This window comes from Trichosurus vulpecula, chromosome 2 (genome assembly GCF_011100635.1).
Source record: "Trichosurus vulpecula isolate mTriVul1 chromosome 2, mTriVul1.pri, whole genome shotgun sequence".
Classification (NCBI taxonomy): Eukaryota; Metazoa; Chordata; class Mammalia; order Diprotodontia; family Phalangeridae; genus Trichosurus; species Trichosurus vulpecula.
In genome coordinates this window covers 454,697,721-454,718,900 of record NC_050574.1, presented here as the reverse complement: position 1 = coordinate 454,718,900, position 21,180 = coordinate 454,697,721, and the positions used below count along the sequence as shown (strand labels likewise).

Below are 21,180 nucleotides of genomic sequence, written 5' to 3'. Positions count from 1 at the left end.
ACGCTGTACTATATTAATTTTCCTTTAGGGCCGCCGGTTTGCCATTTACCTTTCCACATCTTGTCTGACATATTTTGAACAGGTGAAAGAGGCGATACTTAGACAGTTGGGTAAGATTAATATAAAAAAAATCTGAATTCCTCTAACTAGTCTGATGTCAGTACCCAAGAGTGAAAGGGGATTTCCGATACTGGGTAAACTGCCTTGTACTTTCTTGGCGTAGTCTAGCCAGGTAACTTCTCCTATTCTGAGTATCTTAATGATAACAAAAAGACAAGAGAGACATGAACTAGCATATTGCCTAGCTAGAATGCATGGTCCACTAGGAGCAGGGCTTTTATATCCCAACATTGCTCGGCAAAATGCTAATTACATAATAGGTACTTGTTGGATAAATACATTCCAAAGCAGGTCCTTATTCTCTGATACTAATGCAAGGATTTTTTTTTTAACCAGACTTATGATTTGTCTTAAAAAGTTTGCCTGCAGCACTGAATGGATGGTTAAATTACCAATATCAACCAGAGTTAAGACTCCCAGGTCGGGCTCTATAGTCACTGGCCCAGGACCCCTCTATTTAATGAATGGACAGCCCTCAACCAAATTGTTAAATTGATCAAGCTTACTTTTCATGTCCCAGCCTCTATGTAGGGGCAGCTAGGTGGCACACTGCACAGAGGGCCAGGCCTGGAGTCAGGAAGAATCAGCTTCCTCAGTTCAAATCTGGCCTCAGACACTTACTGGCTGTATGACCCTGGGCAAGTCACTTAACCCTGTTTGTCTCAGTTTTCTCATCTGTCAAATGAGCTTCAGAAGGAAATTGCCAACCATTCCAGTATTTCTGCCAATAAAACCCCAAATGGGGTCATGAAGACTCAGAAACAACTCAAAATTTCTGTGTGCTATATCCTTGTATCTTCTCTCTAGTGTTAAAGGGCCAGCGCCCTTAAATTCTTTTATACTCTCCATTTCAATTAGAACTTGAAAATGGCCAAGACAGCCAGGTTCCAGAGTGTAGGACAGGACAGGATCCGATGTCTTCTCTTTCTCTCTCTCTTCCTTACTGATACCTTCCCCCTTCCCCAACTTATACACACACACACACACACACACACCAGTCAACAAGTCCTATAGATTCTTCTTTAGAATATCTCTTACATTTATTCTTTCTTTTTCATTCCAACAACCATCACTCAGATCCAGGCGTTTATCAACTCCTTGTCTCTAGTCTCTGATGTCCAATCCATCCTGTACACTCTTGCAAAATTAATCTTCCTCACAGACGTCCTCAGCTAAAAACGATCTCTTCCTAGGGTCTTAACTAGAGCAAGGTAACTGGGAGTTAAGGAGTGGGAGGACCCTCAACTCTATTTGCCCGGGGACAAAAAGTTAAGCTAAGCCTCTAGTATAGCAGCCTGCTCTTCCTGACCTATACAATTGCCCTGTGCTGGATGCAATGCAAAGATAAGCTCTATCTCATCCTTAGGGGACCAGACTTCCCATTCTCACATTCAATGCCTCATTACCCCCACCAGGGCTACTCAGGGAATGTTGTTCATTTTATTAAATGGGATGGCCCTCTGGGAAGAGGTGGAGAAAGGATACTTGGGATAACTGTGATACCATAAGAAAGTAGATATTAATAAAAATTCATTTTAAAAAAATTAAGTTATGTCGTGAGAGTCTAAGAGATTCCCCAGAAAGAAGGGACATAAAAAATAAAAATACTCAATGCACCATGCAGATTAGACATGAAACAAATAATTTATTCTTAAACCAAAAGCAAGACTAATCAAAATAGAGTCATAGCATGCATTGCAAAATAATTAGAACAGAATTCAGTAACTTACTACTGGAGTAACTAGATGGTTCAGTAGGTAGGGCGCCAGGCTTAGAGTCAAGATCTGAGTTCAGATTTTTCTTAGACACTTTCAAGGTGTGTGACTCTGGGCAAGTCACCTAATCCTGTTTGCCTTAGTTTCCTCATAGGTAAAATGAGCTGGAGAAGGAAATAGCAAACCACTGCAGCATCTTTGCCAAGAAAATCTCAAATGGTGTCAATCACAAAGTGATTGACAAATGGTCTCAAATCACAAAGTGTCCGACGTGACTGGCTAACATGTCAAAACAAGAAAATGATAAATGCTGGAGAGGGTGTGGGAAAATTGGAACACCGTTACATGGTTGGTAGAGTTGCAAACTGATCCAGCCATTCTGGAAAGCAATTTGGAACTATGCCCAAAGGGCTATAAAAATGTGATTACCCTTTGACCCAGCCATACCACTTCCAGGGTTGTATCCCAAAGAGATCATACAAGGGGGAAACGACCCGTATGCGCAAAAAATATTTATAGCAGCCCTTTTTGTGGTGGCAAAGAATTGGAAATCAAAGAGATGCCCATCAACTGGGGAATGGCCAAACAAGTTGTGGTATATGAATGTACTGGAATACTATTGCGCTATAAGAAATGAGGAGCAGATGGACTTCAAAAGAACCTGGAGAGTGTTCTATGATCTGATGATGACTGGAGGGAGCAGAACCAGGAGAACATTGTACACAACCACAGACACTTTGCTTCTTTGATGACTAACTTTGATAGACTTGGCTCTTTTCAACAATGGAAGGTTCTAAGACAACTCCAAAAGACTCATGATGGAAAAAGTTACCCACATCCAGAGAAAGAATCATGGAATCTGAATGCATATTGAAGCAAACTATCTTCTCTCTTTCTTCAAATCTTATTCTTGGTTTTGTTACATCTTTCTCACGGTTCATCTCATTGGTTATAATTCTTCACAATTTGATTATTGGGAAAGAAGTGTAATGTGAAGGTATATGTAAAACCTATATCAGATTATATGCCATCTTGGGTGGGGAGGGGGGAGGAGAGGGAGGGGTAGAAAATTTGAAACTCAAAAACTTGTGGAATGGAGTGTTATAAACTACAAACAAATTGATTAATTAATAAAAAGAAAAGAAAAAAAGTGTGTGACATGACTCAACGACAACACCAACTTCCCACTACTAGTAGTGTCAAGCCTCAGTGGGACATGTAACAACTGTAAGGCTGCTGAACAGCCACTTCATGTGTGCACTGAGCATCATCTAGGCAAACATCCATGCTCCTGATCTTCTTCTTCAAGGAAGGCTCCGTCCTCACTGCAAATCTAATCTTGCTGGTGCTCCTGCACCTTCCGTCGCTCCAGCAGACTTTTTTCTTGCCTCAAACACTCATAGGCCTTCTGGGACTTCTCCCTGCTTGCAGAGTCACTTACTAAAGGGAAGGCTATAAAAAATTAACAGCTGACATTTAGATGCACTTTAAAGTTTGCAAAGCACTTTATGTGTTATCTTATTTGGTTCTCTTGACAACCCTCTGAACACTACCATTAGCCCCATTTTAAAGATAAGGAAACTAAACCTGGCAGAAGCTAAGTGACTTGCTGGACATCACTTAAGAGCCCTCCAGTCTAATCCAATCAACATTTATTAAGTGTCTATGAATGGAGTGACAGACAGAAATAACTTCTTTTATCAGATCTAGCACTTACATTGGGAGGATGGGGGTGCATATGAAAAAGGGAAGACTCAAGAATTACCAAGTCATTCTAAAGCATCAAAAAGTCCATTTGGGTCTGGGCCTCCACATGGCTGGGAGCAGCCAAGAAGTCCTCCAAGCAATAAATGAGTCACTTTGTCCTTGGAGTCCCCAGAAGTTTCCAGGGGGTACCAGGAGACAAGCTCCCTGATAATGGCCTATATGGGTTCATTCAGCCTCAATAATCCTCTATCTCTCCCTCCTCCAGTTTTATTATGGCGCGTTGTCTGGATCTTCCCTTTGTCCCTATCAATTCTATGATGAATCATACATGTTATATATATGTCAACTTCCCTGGTAGATTATAAACTCCCTGGGGCCAGGGACTATGCTCTTTTTCATCTTTGTATCCCCAGAACCTTCAACAGTACCCCAAAGTAGACACTTGATAAATGTTTTAGTTTAATTTCTAAAACACTGTTTTCAGCATTTCACTTCACCTAACTCAAACTTTCAGCAGTTTTCATTACCTTCAGGATAAATATTTTCACCTAGTACTCACGAATAAAACTGAAGATGACCTAGCATGGTACATTGGATTTGGAGTCAAGGCCTGAAGCTCAAATCCAGCCTCTAACACTGACCTCTGTGACCTTAGAGAAGTCATTTAATCTTTTTTGAATCTGATTCCTCATCTATAAAATGAGGGAGTTGGACTGGATGACCTCTAAGGTTATATCCACTTCTAAATCATACAATCTTATGAAGCCTCCCACAGCCTGGCCCCAATCTGTCTTGCTAGCAGCATCTCCTACATGAACAGCCAGAATGCTGTTATTTGCTCACCTGGGCATTTGAGCCTTTGTTCACACTGTTTTCCTTGCCCAGAACACCCTCCTCTCAGGGGTATGATGGAGCCAACTCTATTTTATGAGAGCCAATGGTTAAATTTTCAAGGTGATCCTTTACATCTTGGAAATGCAAATGATACAAATCAGGGCTTGATTTGTTGTTTTATTGATTGTCTAAATTTAAGTAATGGCAAAAATAGCAATATTACAGATTAAACTTAAAAGGGCATCATGTGGACACTTTTTTTTCTTTTAGAAAGTTGGATGTTAAACACTTGCCGGCACACGGATTTCTATCAAGCTCCAAGTTAAATCCTTCCTCCTAGCCTGGATTTGGTGTCTTCCTTAATCTGAATTCCTATAGCACTGTTTTTGTCATTCATTTGACTATTGCCATGTGTTGCTTTCAGTAGACTTTTTCCCATAGTTTCACATATATTTAGATAGACTTGCTTCAAGCACATGTAAATATGCATGAAAAGATATATATTTACCCAAAACATAAGCTCACCTTTTAGACAACATGCTTCTCATGTATGTCTATATAGCGTGAGCTATCACAACTGTGATGAATGAAGTCTGAGAGCCATACTTTCTGGGTAGTTAATAATCAATTTATTAATTATAGCTACCAAATAACTAATAGATTGAGGTCAGTAGCTTTGTCTTATAAACTAAAGAGGAAGCCTGGGTGCCTACTGAATGTTTAAATACCCTTGGAGAACACGTTCCAAACCATTGAATGTTCTCACTAATGGCTTTTCCTAGAAGGAAATCAATGCTGATTGGTTAACAACTAATGAGAGAATGAATATTATAATAAGAGCTGGGCTTATTCTAATGAGTGCCAGGGGCAGGGAATACTCTGATCTGTTCTCTCTTGGACACAGACACTCATCTCCACACCCAGATCCTCCCCCTCCAATCAATCTATACAAAAGGATCTTTCCTCCACCCAGACCACTTGTGGTAGTTGAACAATGGGCTGGAATTCACCTAGATAAGATGGTCTTTAAGTCAGAACTCAGCTTTCCTATTGTGGTGGGGTCCCGCCCAAGATTCAGGAGAATGTTACCCCAATCTCATTATCTGCTCCATCTTTCAGAGGCTGCTTTGACCTAGTCTCTAAATGAGGAAACAGAAAGGGAAAAAACCCAGGGTCTCCCCCAATATATTAGTAATTGGTTATTAGTAATCATTTTTTCTCACAGCCTTCAAAGAATTAAAGCAGAGAGTCACATACAATAGGTAATACAGAAGTGCACATTGTCCATGAGCAAGATCAAACACTGGACAAAGCAAGAATTGTGCAAGAGAAGCAGTCTAAAGGATGTCATCGAAATGGCAGATGGTCAGAAATAGACGGGTCAGTCAGGTAACCAAAGTGAGGAACAGCCAATGGACAGCACGGCATTGTGGGAAGAAAGGTGGCTTTGGGGTCAGGAAGACCCAAGTTCAAGCCTCACCTCTGACAAACTGCCTGAGTTACTCCAGTATGTCACGTCTCCTCTGTGCCCCAAACACTTCTCTATAATTTCAGAGAAGGTACCAATCTAAGTCAAGAGATGCAGTTTCTCACTGGGCCATCCAAAGCAAGCAAACAAAAAACCTTAAGAACAGTCCGTGTGTTCTATTAATATCCACATAATCAACCAATAAATCCACCAGGAATTGAGTGCTTATTTTGTACCAGGCACTGTCCTGGGTGCTGGGGATAAAAAAACAAAGAATTAAACAAATTTTGACCTCACGGTATCCGGAGATTTCGAGGAAGACCTTCCCTCCCCACCTCCAGCTTGTTGGATGTATCCCAACCCATGGAAACTTTAGGAGTTAATAGACAAAGGCAACACTAGGTAGTAATCTGCCATCCTTAGAAGTGGCTAACACAGTGTCTAGAGCATTGGATCTAGAATCTGAAAAATGTGAATTCAAATCCAGCCTCACACACTTACTGTGGGTCCCTGGGCAAAGTCACTTAATCTCGGCCTCAGTTTCCTCTTCTGTAAAATGGGGAATGATAATAATAGCACCTACTTCCCAGGGTTGTTGTGAGAAAAAAATGAGGTGATGTTCGCACAATATGCATTATAATATTTGTACAATATGTGAGGATTATATTCCTTAAATTCAGTCCTAGACTGAGTAATAACTGGACTCAATTCTGAATTACATTCTAGTACTTGGCCAAAATAGAATTTATCCGGTCAGCCAAACATTCTGTTAAATATACCATTTTTTTTGCTTATATTCTGCTTCCAATTTAAGGATTTAGCTCCTAGAAAATATTTGTTTGAAACCAATCCAAATAATTTGAGCTTCACAAGGAAACTCATTTTTCCTAATAAATGACAAAGCCTCTAAATAAAGAATGAGATTTCTTTACATAAGAATCTCTTTTGAGAATTCTGACAACACTAAATTTTTAAATCTGATGAATTACTAATGTGGCACACATTAAGTTGGTAAGAGTTGGATAAGATTTCTCGTCCTAGAAAAGAGAAGACAGGGAGCCCTGTGCTGCCTCTGATGCTGTCTTAGACTAATTTAAAAAAGAAACTGCTAGAACAAGGCCTCAGCTGGCAATTAAATCTTGAAGTAAACAAATTCATATCATGGAACCCAGGATATTTGTGTCTTTTCAATTACATCTTTCCAATAACCCTCAGATGCCTGCTCCTTTGGCCTTTCTACTTTTTATTCACTGGGGACACTGAAATGTTTACCACCTTTCTTAAAGTCTCCTTCCTCCTTCTTGTTGTTCATCTTTCGTTCTTGAAGAGAACCAAGGACATCGTGAGAGGATGTCTTGACTTGCGTGTGGATTGGATTTGAGTGAGGCAGAGCTGTGCAAAGTCGTCAGCCTCACTCTCTCCTCCAGAGTCATCAAAGTCCAGTGGCAAGACAATAGTCAAGATGACTGCTGATTGCCCAGGATGCAGTGGGTGACCTCAGTCTTCCTAAATTAAGGTCTTTCCCAGGTCTCATTTGTCTGAGGCAATGCCCACTCAACAAAGAAGGACTAGGTAAGAACTGAAACAAAAGATGGCCTAATTTACCATCACAAAAATATCAATCTGGGAGGGAAGGGCCCTCAGAGTTTCTGGGCAGAACAGAAAACAATTCCTCTTCCTTTATATTCTAAAATAAAAACACTTTTACTGGTGTTTTCATAAAATATTGTACATACAATATGCGACCATACCACCCTCCCTACCCTGAAACTATCCATGAAGTCACAAAATAAGTTGTTTGCTCTCCTTTGGAAAAATAATTACATGTAATAACTGTATCCTTGAACTCGGAAATGCGTCAGTTAGGGATAATTCCGCAAGTTGTAAAAAAATAACATGGAGGTCAATTCTCTTACAGGCTGTCGTGGCCCACCTTCCAGTAGATGCCTTCATCCATTGTATGCCTATCTGCTAGCAGAGCATAATTGCTATTTAAATTACACATTAAATAAGTGGAACTGTTGTAGCTAATGGAGGAAGTGTCTCTTCAGATATGTAATCCATGGGCTTATTTCAGGGTTGAAGCACACGTTTATGTCACATGGCACTCTAAGTTTACAAATTGCCAAACTGCTTAATATTCATAGATTCACAAGCAAAGTTAGAAGGAAAAGACCTCAGAGATCACATTGTACAGATTCTTTATTTTACAGACGAGGAAACCCAGAGAGACCCAAATAAGCCAAAAGACTTTTGTTCAAAGTCATTCAGCCGGCTAATGACAGAGCTACAACATTATCTTGATTCATCCTAACCACAACCATATAAGGTAACACAAGTATTATTATCCATATTTCAAAGATCCCAAAACCAAAGCCCAGAGAAGTTAGAGGACTTGCCCAAGGTCACTTGACTCATTCAGTAGCAGAATTCTGAATGTACAGTCTTCTGAGTCCAAATTCAGTGTTTGGTTTGTTTGTTTTTTTCCCAAAGATGGCATATTGTCTCTCATTTTTAAGATATCTTCCCACAGTTCAGATTGCAAAGGCTGACAAAGGGGAATTTGGAGCTTATGACATATAAAAAATTGAGAGACATAGTTTCTGGGTAACTAGTCATTTTATGAATCATACTAGCAGATAATTAATAAAAGGGGTCAGTGGCAATCTCAAATGCCAAAGACCCCTCATTAAATCCACTCAACCCTAATATTCCCTTGGAAAAGTGGGTGTGCTTAAGGATGGATATCAACTCTGATTGGTTAACAATTAATAAGAGAATGAATATTATAATGAGAGATGGGCTCATTCTAACTAGGGTCTGAGGGAACATGACTGATGACTCAGTCTTGGTCAAAGAGACTTACATATACCTATATCACCCTATCTAGTATGATCTAGACAAAAAGGGAATCTACTTTTATCTGCACCTCTCTGACTAAAGCACAATGGCCTGGAATACATCAATTCACCTAAACTAAAATTTCTTTTCCTTTTGAGCAGATCTGAATTTTCTCAGTGGGGTGCGTCTGCCTGAGATTTCATCTCTTCATCGGCCCTGCCCTTCAAAGGATGGTTGAATAGCCTACGGGAAATGAGGAAATAGAAAGGGGGAAAACCTTATTCCCAATTCAATAATTGGTTATTAATATAAGAGAGAAATAATCATTCCTCTCAAGCTAAATAAAATAAATTCTACAGGGTGTAGGGTTCTGTTTCCATTAGAATGTAAGCTGTTGGGCAGCTGGCAAGCAGGGACTAGAGTGAGCTCAGTACCGAGTCCCTCCAAAAACCTATAAAAAATGGCTCTGAACCAATTCTAGAACAGCAGAACCCACAGAACAGCAGAGGGAAGCAGGGCTCCAGCCCAGGACAGCCAGTATGGTCTCTGGGTGAGGTCTATTCCACACGGAGCTGGGAGCTGGGAACAGAGTGGAGCAGAGCCCAGCCTGAGCGGTGTGGACCATCCAGACCAGAAGCTGGGCGGAGGGGGCCCTAGCGCCCTGAATATGTGAGCTACGGCAGTTACCAGACCCCTCAACCCACAAACACCAAAGACTGCGGAGAAGGTTCGTGGGAAAAGCTGCAGGAGTGGAAGGAGTTCGAAGTTCGGCTTCCAGCCCCAGGGGCAGCGGAGGTGGGGCAGCTACAGTTGCTGCTGCTTTTGGCCCCAGGCCCACCTGGTGGGAGGAATTAAGTGGCGGATAAGAGCAGGAGTGCAACAGCCTGCTGAAGATCTAAGCCCAGTCTCGGTTGGGGGTTCTTGGGGAAGGAGTAGTGCTGGTGTGACAGAGCTGGCACCTCCCCCCACAAACATGGAACATAGAACTCTTTAGTCTACAAGCAGTCATACCCCACTGAAAAACTCAAGGGTCACGTTAGTTGGTTGGGAATATGGCCAGGCAGTGAAAACGCACCCAGATTCAGTCTCAGACTTTGCATTCTTTCTTTGGTGACAAAAAAGACCAAAAGACACAGACAGAAGAAGTTAACAAAGTCAAAGAGCCTACAACAGAAACCTCCAAGAAAAACATGAACTGGTCCCAGGCCATGGAAGAGCTCAAAAAGGGATTTGGAAGAGCAAGTTAGAGAAACAGGAAAAATTGGGAATAGAAATGAGAAGGATGCGAGAAAACCATGAAAAAACAAGTCAATGACTTGCTAAAGGAGACCCAAAAAATACTGAAAAATACACTGAAGAAAACAACACCTTAAAAAATAGACTAACTCAAATGGCAAAAGAGCTCCAAAAAGCCAATGAGGAGAAGAATGCTTTAAAAGGCACAATTGGCCAAATGCAAGAGGAGGTCCAAAAGACCATAGAAGAAAATACCACCTTAAAAATTAGAATGGAGCAAGTGGAAGCTAATGACTTTATGAGAAATCAGGATATGATAAAACAGAACCAAAGGAATGAAAAAGTGGAAGACAATGTGAAATATCTCCTTGGAAAAACCACTAACCTGGAAAATAGATCCAGGAGAGATAATTTAAAAATTATTGGACTACCTGAAAGCCATGATCAAAAAAAGCGCCTAGATATCATCTTTCAAGAAATTATCAAGGAGAACTGCCCTGATATTCTAGAGCCACAGGGCAAAATAGAAATTGAAAGAATCCATCGATCGCCTCCTCAAATAGATCCCAAAAAGAAATCTCCTAGGAATATTGTCGCCAAATTCCAGAGCTCCCAGATCAAGGAGAAAATACTGCAAGCAGCCAGAAAGAAACAATTTGAGTATTGTGGAAACCCAATCAGAATAACCCAAGATCTGGCAGCTTCTACATTAAGAGATCGAAGGGCTTGGAATGCGATATTCCGGAGGTCAATGGAGCTAGGATTAAAAGCAAGAATCACCTACCCAGCAAAACTGAGTATCATGCTCCAAGGCAAAATATGGACTTTCAATAAAATAGAAGACTTTCAAGCTTTCTCAGTGAAAAGACCAGAACTGAATAGAAAATTTGACTTTCAAACACAAGAATCAAGAGAAGCATGAAAAGGTAATCAAGAAACAGAAATTGCAAGGGACTTACTAAAGTTGAACTGTTTTGTTTACATTCCTACATGGAAAGATGATGTGTATGATTCATGAGACCTCAGTATTAGGGTAGTTGAAGGGAATATGCATATATATATATACATATATACACATATATGTATATATATATACATATATATATGTTTATGTATATATATAAGTGAATGTTTATGTATGTATATATCTATGTGTATATGTATGTATGTGTATATATATGTGTGTGTTTATATGTGTGTGTGTATATATATATATGTAAAAGAGAGAGAGCAGACACAGGGTGAGTTGAAGATGAAGGGAAGATATCTAAAAGAAATAAAATGAAATTAAGGGATGAGAGAGCAACATACTGAGAGAGGGAGATAGGGAGAGATAGAATGGGGTGGATTATCTCGCATAAAGGTGGCAAGAGGAAGCAGTTCTGTGGGAGGAGGGGAGAGGGCAGGTGAGGGGGGAATGAGTGAATCTTGCTCTCATCAGATTTGGCCTGAGGGGGAATACCATACATACTCAGTTGGGTATCTTACTCCACAGGAAAGAAGAGGGAGGAAGATAAAAAAAAAAGGGGGGGGGGATGATGGAGGGGAGGGCACATGGGGGTGGAGGTAATCAAAACAAACACTTTGGAAAGGGGACAGGGTCAAGGGAGAAAATTCAATAAAGCGGAATGGGTTGGGAAGGAGCAAAATGTAGTTAGCCTTTCACAACATGAGTATTGTGGAAGGGTTATACATAATGATACACATGTGGCCTAGGTTGAATTGCTTGACTTCTGAGGCAGGGTGGGTGGGAAGGGAAGAGGGGAGAGAATTTGGAACTCAAAGTTTTAAAAACAGATGTTCAAAAAAAAAAGTTTTTGGCATGCAACTAAAAAATAAGATACACAGGCAATGGGGCGTAGAAATTTATCTTGTCCTACAAGAAAGGAAGGGAAAAGGGGATGAGAGGGGAGGGGGGTGATAGAGGGGAGGGCTGACTGGGGAACAGGGCAACCAGAATATATGCCATCTTGGAGTGGGGGGGGAGGGCAGAAATGGGGAGAAAATTTGTAATTCAAACTGTTGTGAAAATCAATGCTGAAAACCAAATATGTTAAATAAATAAATTTATATTAAAAAAAAAGAATGTAAGCTGTTTGTGAATACAGTTTGGTTCATTTATTTGTATACTCAAAACCTAGCATAGTGTGCAGCACATAGTAGGCACTTAATAAATGCTTGTTGATTAATTGATTGGAAGAAAAATTTGAACCATACGAAAAGCAGAGCAAGTAAAATTTTATCATCCATTTCATGCATATATTTGTATCACAGAATTGAAAATATTAATTTTTTTGAACTAGCCTAGAAAATTAGTTGCCATATTAATTACATGAACCTAAAGCTCATGTTAGTGGTTCCAACCCTTTTTTTTCTCCTTTTAGATCAAAAGCACTTTTCTCTCAGCTAGAGCTGGGCAAATCTCCCTAGGCCAAAGGATCTTATCTTAAGTATAAGTAAATATAAGTATGTAAGTACTTACATAAGTAAATATAAGTAAGGAATTAATGGAGATGGTAATATAACACCTAGCTGTCTTCAGTGAGTTCAACTCATCAGATCCAAAAAAGGATACTCAAAAACCTGCGAGATGTGATCACTGAGTCACTATCAGTGATCTTTGAAAAAATGTAGGGAAAAAGAAAAGTGTTACAAGATTGAGAAGGAAAATTGTAATCCTGGTTTTCAAAAAAGGGGGAAAGGATAGTCTTTAAACTGTAAGAATTGAGTTTGACTTTGCTTCCTGGAAAAAATTCTAGAACAGGGATTCTTGACATGGGAATTATGAACTTGAGTTTCTTTTTAATATATTAATAACTATTTCAGTATAATTGGTTTCCTTTGTAACTCTATTTATTTTCCTTTGTGCATTTAAAAACATTGTTCAGAGAAGGAGTCCATGAGTTCACCAGACTACCTAAGGTGTCCATGACACAAAAACTTGAAGAACTCCTGTTTCAAGAACCTCTACGTTAGAACTAATTAAGTGATGGTTTGATTCCAAACTGGCTAGAATAAAGAGTAATTGTTTATGGTTCAATGTCAACATAGCAAGAGTTCTCTAGTGCAGTAGCCTAGAAACCTGTGCTTGGCCCTGTGCTAGTTAACATATTCATCAATAGGTCATATAATGGGAGCTTGCTTTGCACATGCTCAGATCACCTAACACGGAGACACCTTGCCTCACTGTGCTCCCCCAACGCATGGGTGGAAATAGCCTCCTTTGATCAGCAGCATAGCCCAAACTGGCAGGCTGTGACAGACTTGCTATCTCTTCCATGTGTGTTCTTTCCTACCATGTCCAAAGGGTGGAGACCCTACAGAGAGTTTACCCGCAGCTTCGGTACCATGGACTGAACTGGAAAGGAAGATACCTTCCCTCCTCTCCTTTTACCCAGGAAATGGGCCTCCAAACTTTTTTCTTGAATATTTAGCCCTCTTTGCATAGCTCCGATTATGCCTGGCCAAGTCCCAACCTTAGATCACTCTCAATATTCATCACCTTTTTGCTAGCTTGTGCTGCTGAAAGGTGGTGGAGAAAATCACACAAACATTCTGACTGGGTCCACTTCAAATTCTTGTTACATACCCTCAATTGGTCCCCCACTGTTGCTAGGTAATCCTACTGTACCTCACTATTCAACTCTTCACAAAGGTACTTCCCAACTTTTTTACCCCTCCTTAAGCCTCCCACAGATCTTCCTCCCCAACTGCCTCAGCTGAGATCCTTGTCTCCTATCTTACAGAAGAAACTGAGGCCATTTGCCATGAACTTCATCTTCTCCCCTCTTCCTCACCTCCTATCATTCAGGAACTTTCTGCCACTCTCTCCTCCTTCACCCTTGTGTCACATGAAGAAGTGGCTTTTCTCCTTACCGAGGCTAATCCCTCTGCTTGTTCAAGAGACCCCATTTCATCCACCTCCTCCAACAGAAATCCTCCCTCTCTCACCCCCACGCTTTCACTTATTTTCAATCTCTCTCACTCCTTTCCTACTGCCCACAAACAGGCCCACATCTCCTCTATCCCGGAAAAAAAAAACTCAGTCCTTCCATCCTTACTACCATCCTGTCCTCTTCTGCCCCTTTGTAGCTACATTCTTCAAAAAGTCCCTCCACAACAAATGCCTCCACTTTCTCTTCTCTCCTGGCTTAACTCCTTACAGTCTGGCTTCTGACCTCATCATTCCACCAAAACCGCTCTCTCCAAAGTTCCTAGTGATCTCTTAGTTGTCCAATCCAATGGCCTTTTCTCAATCCTCTTGACCTTTCTGCAGTCCTTGACACCATGGATCACCCCCCCCTTGGCATTCTCTTCTCTCTGTTTTCAAGACAGCGCTCTCTTCTGGTTTTGTCTCCTTTGCTGGATCTTCCTCGGGATGATACCCTCTTTCCATAGATGGCCCTCAGAGTTCTGTCCTGGGCCCTTCTCCTCCTCTCCCTCTACACTACCTTACTTGGTGATCTCATCAGCTCCCATGGAGCATGTCTACGTTGAGGATTCTCAAATTTGCCTTTCCTGCCCCAGTCTCTCCACTGACCTCTAATCCCACATCTCCAGCTACCTTTCAGACATCTTGAACTGGATATTCAGGTGGGGGGAGGGGGGACAGTAAATGGAAGTCTTCCAGTTGGGAACAGAAAAATGAACTTCACCAATAAAAAGGGGTCAGGCTTGCGTTGATAACAGATGACCTGAAAAAGAAAGAAGTGTGATTGCTGGTTCCTTGGCACAGCAGGATGGGGCAGCAGGGGTTCACCGGATCTTGGGCTGCTTCCTACCATAGCTTCCAGGAGAGTCAGAGGCTCCAGGAACACAGAAGCGATGGTCCACTGGCCTCTGCCCTTGTCAGATCTCCTCTGGGGCAGGGTGCCCAGTCTCTGAAAGCCACGGTTTTAAAAGGATACGGATACCCTAGGGAATGACACCGTATGAGGAGAGGTTGAGGGACTGGTGGAGAAGAAAGGTCTCGGGAAGGATATAATGCCAATAACACCACCATAACCGTGGTCACCCAGGCAGGCTTACCACGTGGTGGCACCGCCTCCTTCCTCTGCCTCGCCACCCGATCTCGTCCCAGCTTCACCACCTCTCCACTTACACAGACACCAGCTGAACTCAGGTCCTCTAATGATCGCCACAGCCTTTAAGCTGGTCTCCCCGTCTCCGGTCTCTCCACCTCCACGTTCCCTCTGCTGACAGTGACAAAGGGGGCTGACCCCCGCGCCCCATGAGCACCAACGGCTCCCTGTCGCCTCCAGAATCAAATATAAACTTCTTTTTGGCATTTAAACCTCATTATAACGTGGTCCCTTCCTATCTCATCGATGGTTCCCCGGGTCGTGGAGGTCCAGGCTCTCCCCGTGCGGCTGCAGCATCTTTCTCTAAAGGACAGGGAGCCGGGGGATCTCATCCTGGAGCTTCACCTTCGGCGCTGTCCGGGCGTGACTCCGCGGAACGAAGAAAGGCTAAAAAGTGATCGATCGGTCCTAGGCACGCTGGCAGGGCGGCCTGGTAATATCACCTTTGAGGAAGAGGAGCCAGCAGCCACGCCCCCCGCCCCACCCCCCTACAAATAGCTTTGAGGGACGTCAAAAGCTCAGCAGAAATAAACGAACTCGGCCGCAGATGCCCGGAGACACTTTGGAGAAAAGATGCTGCAGCCTCACGGGGAATCCATCGAGGAGCATTTATTAAGCACCTACTGAGTGCCGGGCGTCGTACTGAGAGCTGAGGGATACGGACAAAGGACGGCCCTCGCCCTGACACACGCACACATACAGGATCGATGGGAGCGCCCTAGACAGGGAGGGAAGGGGGAGCGCTTCCGCCCAAGACCGGCCGCCGGAGGGCTGAGGAGGTTCGCCATTTCCGGGATAACTCACACTTGTTTCTCCCTAAGTCTGCGGCTCTTGGTACATGCCGGGTCTGACGCTGCGCATGGAGTGGGCGCGGCGCCTGCGCGGAAGGCTCCAAATGGGCGGATAAAGAGACGGCTGCTCCTGTGAAGGAAGCTCGTTTAACCGGGCTCGGTCGAGCCGCGGGGTTCCTTCAAGGGGTCACAGTAACTGAGGAAGGAAAGATCTCCGATTTTATCCCAAACTCAAGAAAATCCACGATTCATGTGCTGTCTAAGAGATTGTGCAAAACTGGAAAGTGTGGAAAGTGTATACTCCACCCACGGGCGCGGGCCGCGGACGCAAATCAATACGGGCCATTCAATGGGTGGGGGAGGGGAAGCTGTCACGTGGGAGGAAGGCCTCCAGCCGCGCTAAGGTTAAATTCCCGGGTCAGGAGGAGTGACGTCAGACGCAAGCGCGCCGGCGCATGACGCCGAAAGGAGGAAGTGCTTAGCGCGCTCCGGGCTCAGCTCCAAGTTCTCTAGCCGGAAGTATCCGGTAGGAAAATGTAGCTGCCGAAGACAAAGAGACCGGGGATACTTTGGTTCCGGCCCAGATGGCCTGTCAGTAGGAACTCCGCCGTTAGGAAGAAGGGTCGGTGGACGCCGGAGGGGAGGTTTGTCCTTCCTTCTTGGCCGCCGCTGCCATGATCCCGATTCCTCTCGTGGTGCTGGTGATGGGGGGTTGGTGCGCTATTTACCTGGCCGACACCTTGCTGAAGGTGAGGGCCCGGGCCCCTCCCCCTCCCGACTCTCCGCTCTTGAATGCTGGAGCTCAGACTGAGAGCGGGAAAACTGACAAGGGTGTGGGGGGGCGGGGGCGGGGCGGGGGTCTTGCCCCCTTCCTTCTCTATCTGAGTCCCCTTCCCCAGCCTCCTCCCCTTCCCTAACAGTCCTCCCTCTTCTCTCCCAGTTCTGCCCCCCCCTTCTCTCTCCAGTCCAGCCCCCTTCTTCCTCAGCTTCCTCCCTTTCCCTCCTCCCCCTCTTCCTGGGCAGTCAGTCCTCCCACCTCCTTCCTAGTCCTGTCCCCACCTGCTTTCTCTCTCCCAATCCTTCCCTCTCCCTCCTCCCAGCCCTGCCCACTTGTTCCTCCCTCTGAGTCTTCCCTTCTCCATCCTCCTCCTCTTCCCCAACCATACTCCCTTTCCCTCCTCCTCCTTCTCCTCTTCCTGGGCAGTCAGTACTCCCAACTCCTTCCTAGTCCTGTCCCCACCTGCTTTCTCTCTCCCAATCCTTCCCTCCCCCTCCTCCCAGCCCTGCCCCTCCCCCCCTCTGGATCCTCCTGTGCAGTGCTCCTTCTCCCCCCTCCCTCCTCCCAGCCTGTGGGCTCACTTCTTACCCCTGGCTGGGAATTCTCGTAACCTTGCCCCACTGGGGGAGGAGAGAGGGGCCACCCCGCAGGCTGTGGGTCGAGGTCCATGGTTCGGTTTGGTTTATGTGTCCCCCTGAGTTTTCTAAGAAATGTTACTGCCAATTCTGCCTCTTGGCTACGTAATGATTTGGACCATCCCCTGGGGGACACAGTGGATAGAGGCGATCGGACTTGGAGTCAGCGAGATCTCAATTCAAATCCTACCTCTAGACACTTCAAGAGCTGCGCGGACCCTGGACAGAAGCAGCTGCACACCTCTCAGCCTCAGTTTCTCCATCTGTAAAATGGAGACAGTAGCTGACATTTCTGTAGCGCGTAGCGCTGTGCTAAGAGGTTTATGATTATCTCATTTAACCCTCACAACCTCCCTGGGGTCATCCGCATCTTGCAGAGGAGGAAACTGAACCCAACAGGAGTTCAATGACTTGCCCAGGCCCACACAGCTGGCAGCTGCTTTGTGTGAATAAATGTGTCAAGTGCTTTGCAAATTTCAAAACACTTCTATAAATCCTAGCTTTTATTATTATTTTATTTTATGCATTTAAAAACCTTCTGAGAAAGGATCCACAGGCTTCGCCAAACTGTCAGAGGGGGTCCTTGGAACAAAAAAAAGTTAACTCCTATTCTGGTCCAACACCCTCATTATATGGAAGCAGAAGCTGAGGCTCAGAGGTGGCCGTGCCACATGGCTAGTTAGTGGCAGAGCCAAAAGCTAAGTTTCTTGGCTTCCAATCTGGTTTGGTTTTTTTTTTTTTTCCTGCCATATCAAACCCCTTCCTCAGGAAGAGAATCAGATCCCAACTTACAAAATTCCATAAATAAATACCATGATCATAGATTTAGAGATGGAAAAGACCCCACAGGACCACTAGACCTCTTCTGAGAGTTCCAACAATATGCCCAAGTTCACACAGGTAGTATCACTGGTGGGGTTTGAACCAGGGGACAGAGTCAGTACTCTTTACACTATCAGTTTTGAAATGGAATATGATAGTTTGTTATTTGGCTACATTAATAATAATGAAATGGACGACTGGTACAGTAGAAAGAGCCCTCGCTTTAGAGCAAAAGGGCCTGCGTTTAGATCCTGTCTCTTTCCATTTTACTGCCTGTGTCACCTGGGGGAACTGTCCTCACTCCTCTGGCTCTCAGTTTCTCATCTGTGGCCTCTTAGCACTCTTAACTATGAACAGCAACCAACACCTTCACTGTCACTACAGATTTTTTTTTAAAATGCCGCATCTTTCCTCCCAATGCCATAAAATGGTCAGTACACAGGACTTAAGGTTACAAGCTCTGGGTTCAAGTGCTGGTACTTCCTGATTGAACATAGACAATGCGATAAAGCTTTGTGTGGCTTAGTTTCTTTTATCTCTGAAACAGGTATGATAGCATTTATATTCCCTGCATCACAGAGTCACTGTGACAACAATCTGAATCTTAAAGTGTTCAGGTAGGTTATTATCGAGTGCTTCTCAAGCTTCACAGAGCCGAATGCAATCATCATTTGAGCCACTTTTGCCTTGGAGTATGTCAGTCCAGTGCAGTGCATTGAAAAGAATGCTGGGTCAGAGTTAGAGGACTTCTATGTTCAGTTTCCTCACCTTTTAAAATGAGAGGATTGGGCTATGTCAGGGGTGGGGAACCTGCGGCCTTGAGGCCACAGGTCCTCAAATGTGGCCTTTTGACTGAGTCCAAACTTCACAGAACAAATCCGTATATGAATTCTCTTAATAAATAAATAATAACTATATAATAAATAAAAATAATGATCTTTTTATTAGTCCTCTAAATGAATAAATAACTATATAATAAATTAAAATAATCTTTTTATTCGTCCTCTAAATAAATAATAACTATATCACAAATAAATAAAATATAAATCCTCTTAACAAAAGGATTTGTTCTGTGAAATCTGGACTCAGTCAACAGGCTGCATTTGAGGACCTGGAGGCCACGAATTCCCCACCCCTGTAATAGCTAAGGCTCCTTCTCTCCCCAAATCTGTTATCCTGATCTTGATAATCCATAGGAGACACTCTATTTAGCTTTCATAAATATCTTTAAAAGTTGGCCTTCACAGTCACACACTGCCTTCATCTTTCTCCTAGGCCTCAGATTCTTTGAAGACTTCTTATGAAGAATGGCTGACATCTTACGGATTGAGCATCTCACCTTTTCACATACGATGGCAAACCCCTGTCTTCAATCGTCTGTTTTATGATTGGGGACGTTGGAAACCCAGGCTGCTTTACCAGTGGTATTCTTTGTGTGGTGTTTTTGGCTTTAATCGATGATAGGGACAATTACATTAATTTAATTTTGTACTTACTGCAGTATAGAAACATGATGATTTAAAAGCAAAATACCCAATCAGCAAATGTAGTGCAAGGTTATACACACAACAGTGCTAAACTCTTGGACACTCATTACATCCAGGTAATATATGTACACATGCATCAAATGTACACATTGTTCACTAAAACAAGTGAGATATGTATAAATAAATCCAAGAATTACAAGAATAGGGAGAATATATTGTCTGGATTAAGTGTCAGGCACCATTCGAATTGCTCTTTCTGCTTAAATTATAAGAGTTAGATAAATGTAGTTTGTTTTTCAACAAAACCTAATTTGGGGGGCATTTTATTTAGCAGACTGATCAGTTTCTCCCACCTCAGGTTGATGCAATAGCGACGTGGCTACATGTCCTTTACTTGGCATTATTTTAAGTTAGTAAACAAAATATATCAGCGATCATTGGACCTAATGATGTTTGAGGTATAAGTACTCTGTACAAATCTGAATTTCATCTTGACAGGTTCAATTTGGGAATGGTCTTTGGAATAATCGCCATGTTCAGTTCTATTCTCCTCCTTGGAAAAACCCTGATACAAACTTTGTCACAAATGTTGACTGAAGCCCCTTCAGCTCAGAATGATCAGATGCTACAAGTTGTGGTCAGTGGCTTTTCTTTTCCTTTCTCTCCTTATTTTCTTGAAATGTGTAAATAAAATGTTTCCCACAGCTGCTTTTTGCTACTAATCCTCCAAAGATAGATGTGAAAATAGATTAGAAGTCTCATGAGTATTCCAGATCCTGTGACTTGGCCTAAATACATATAGATCTCATTTCGAAAGTGAGAGAAATTAATGTGAGAATTTATGGATTGAATAGAAATAATTAGTGGCTAATAGTCAGTCTGTAATAGTAATGATTTTAGGTTAATACGGATTAGAATGTTAAAAAGATTACACACTTACATTTTTGCGCAAGATTGCTACAAATGGTAGAAGTTTTCTTTTACTCTTCAAACCCACCAAGAAGTTGAGTTAATACTTTGGGGAAAATACATTTCATTCATGTTGCTGCTTAAAGATTATTTTTGAGCATAGTACAGTGGAGGCACAGCAGGGCTAGCTTCAGATCTCTCCATGGGAAGGTTACAATTTCCTTGTTTCAATTTTACACCTCCCCAGTTCTTAGAGTACACTCACGTCCTGTGAATTCATGCCCTTTTTATTCATGGTCAAATGCTTTTCTGAGTAAGCATTGTCGGCTCTGTGTTTGGGTCTCTCAGTGACATCTACTCACGCTTCCCTGAGACTTGAAGGTTTGTCAGACGCTTTCCTCGAAGCAGCCTTTTGAAAGTAGGTATTGCAGATGAGGTGTTGCAAGTTTTATCTTCTTGTTTTACAGATGAGGGGCTGAGGCATAGAGAGTCAGGTGACTCTTAAGTATCCAGGCTGTGGCTTGAATTCTGGCTTCTGAGACCAAGACCATTACCCTTTCCACTGAGCTCTTTCTAAGGTCACATTATTTCTCTTTATAGATTGTGTAAATAGTAGCAATGACGCAGCTTTACATTTCTCCTGAGTAAGTAGCCTCTTCCCTGTTGACTCTGCTGGTGTCGATTGATTTTTATTAGAAATGTCGACCTTTGTCATCTCAATTTCGGTTATGGACGTTGTCTTACTGATGAGATCCA

At 42.9% G+C, this 21,180-nt stretch overlaps 1 protein-coding gene across 3 annotated transcripts in view; it reads left to right on the top strand.

Moving 5' to 3' along the window:
- The first annotated feature begins 16,337 nt into the window (after window positions 1-16,337).
- MBTPS2 (membrane bound transcription factor peptidase, site 2) overlaps window positions 16,338-21,180 on the top strand; it is a 47,379-nt gene continuing 42,536 nt past the window's right edge. For all 3 annotated transcript variants that reach the window (XM_036745078.1, XM_036745080.1, XM_036745079.1), the window contains exons 1-3: window positions 16,338-16,542; window positions 19,304-19,452; window positions 20,014-20,152. In XM_036745078.1, the coding sequence (XP_036600973.1) occupies window positions 16,468-16,542; window positions 19,304-19,452; window positions 20,014-20,152 (363 nt within the window). In that variant the 5' untranslated portion in view covers window positions 16,338-16,467. The remainder of the gene's footprint in view (window positions 16,543-19,303; window positions 19,453-20,013; window positions 20,153-21,180) is intronic.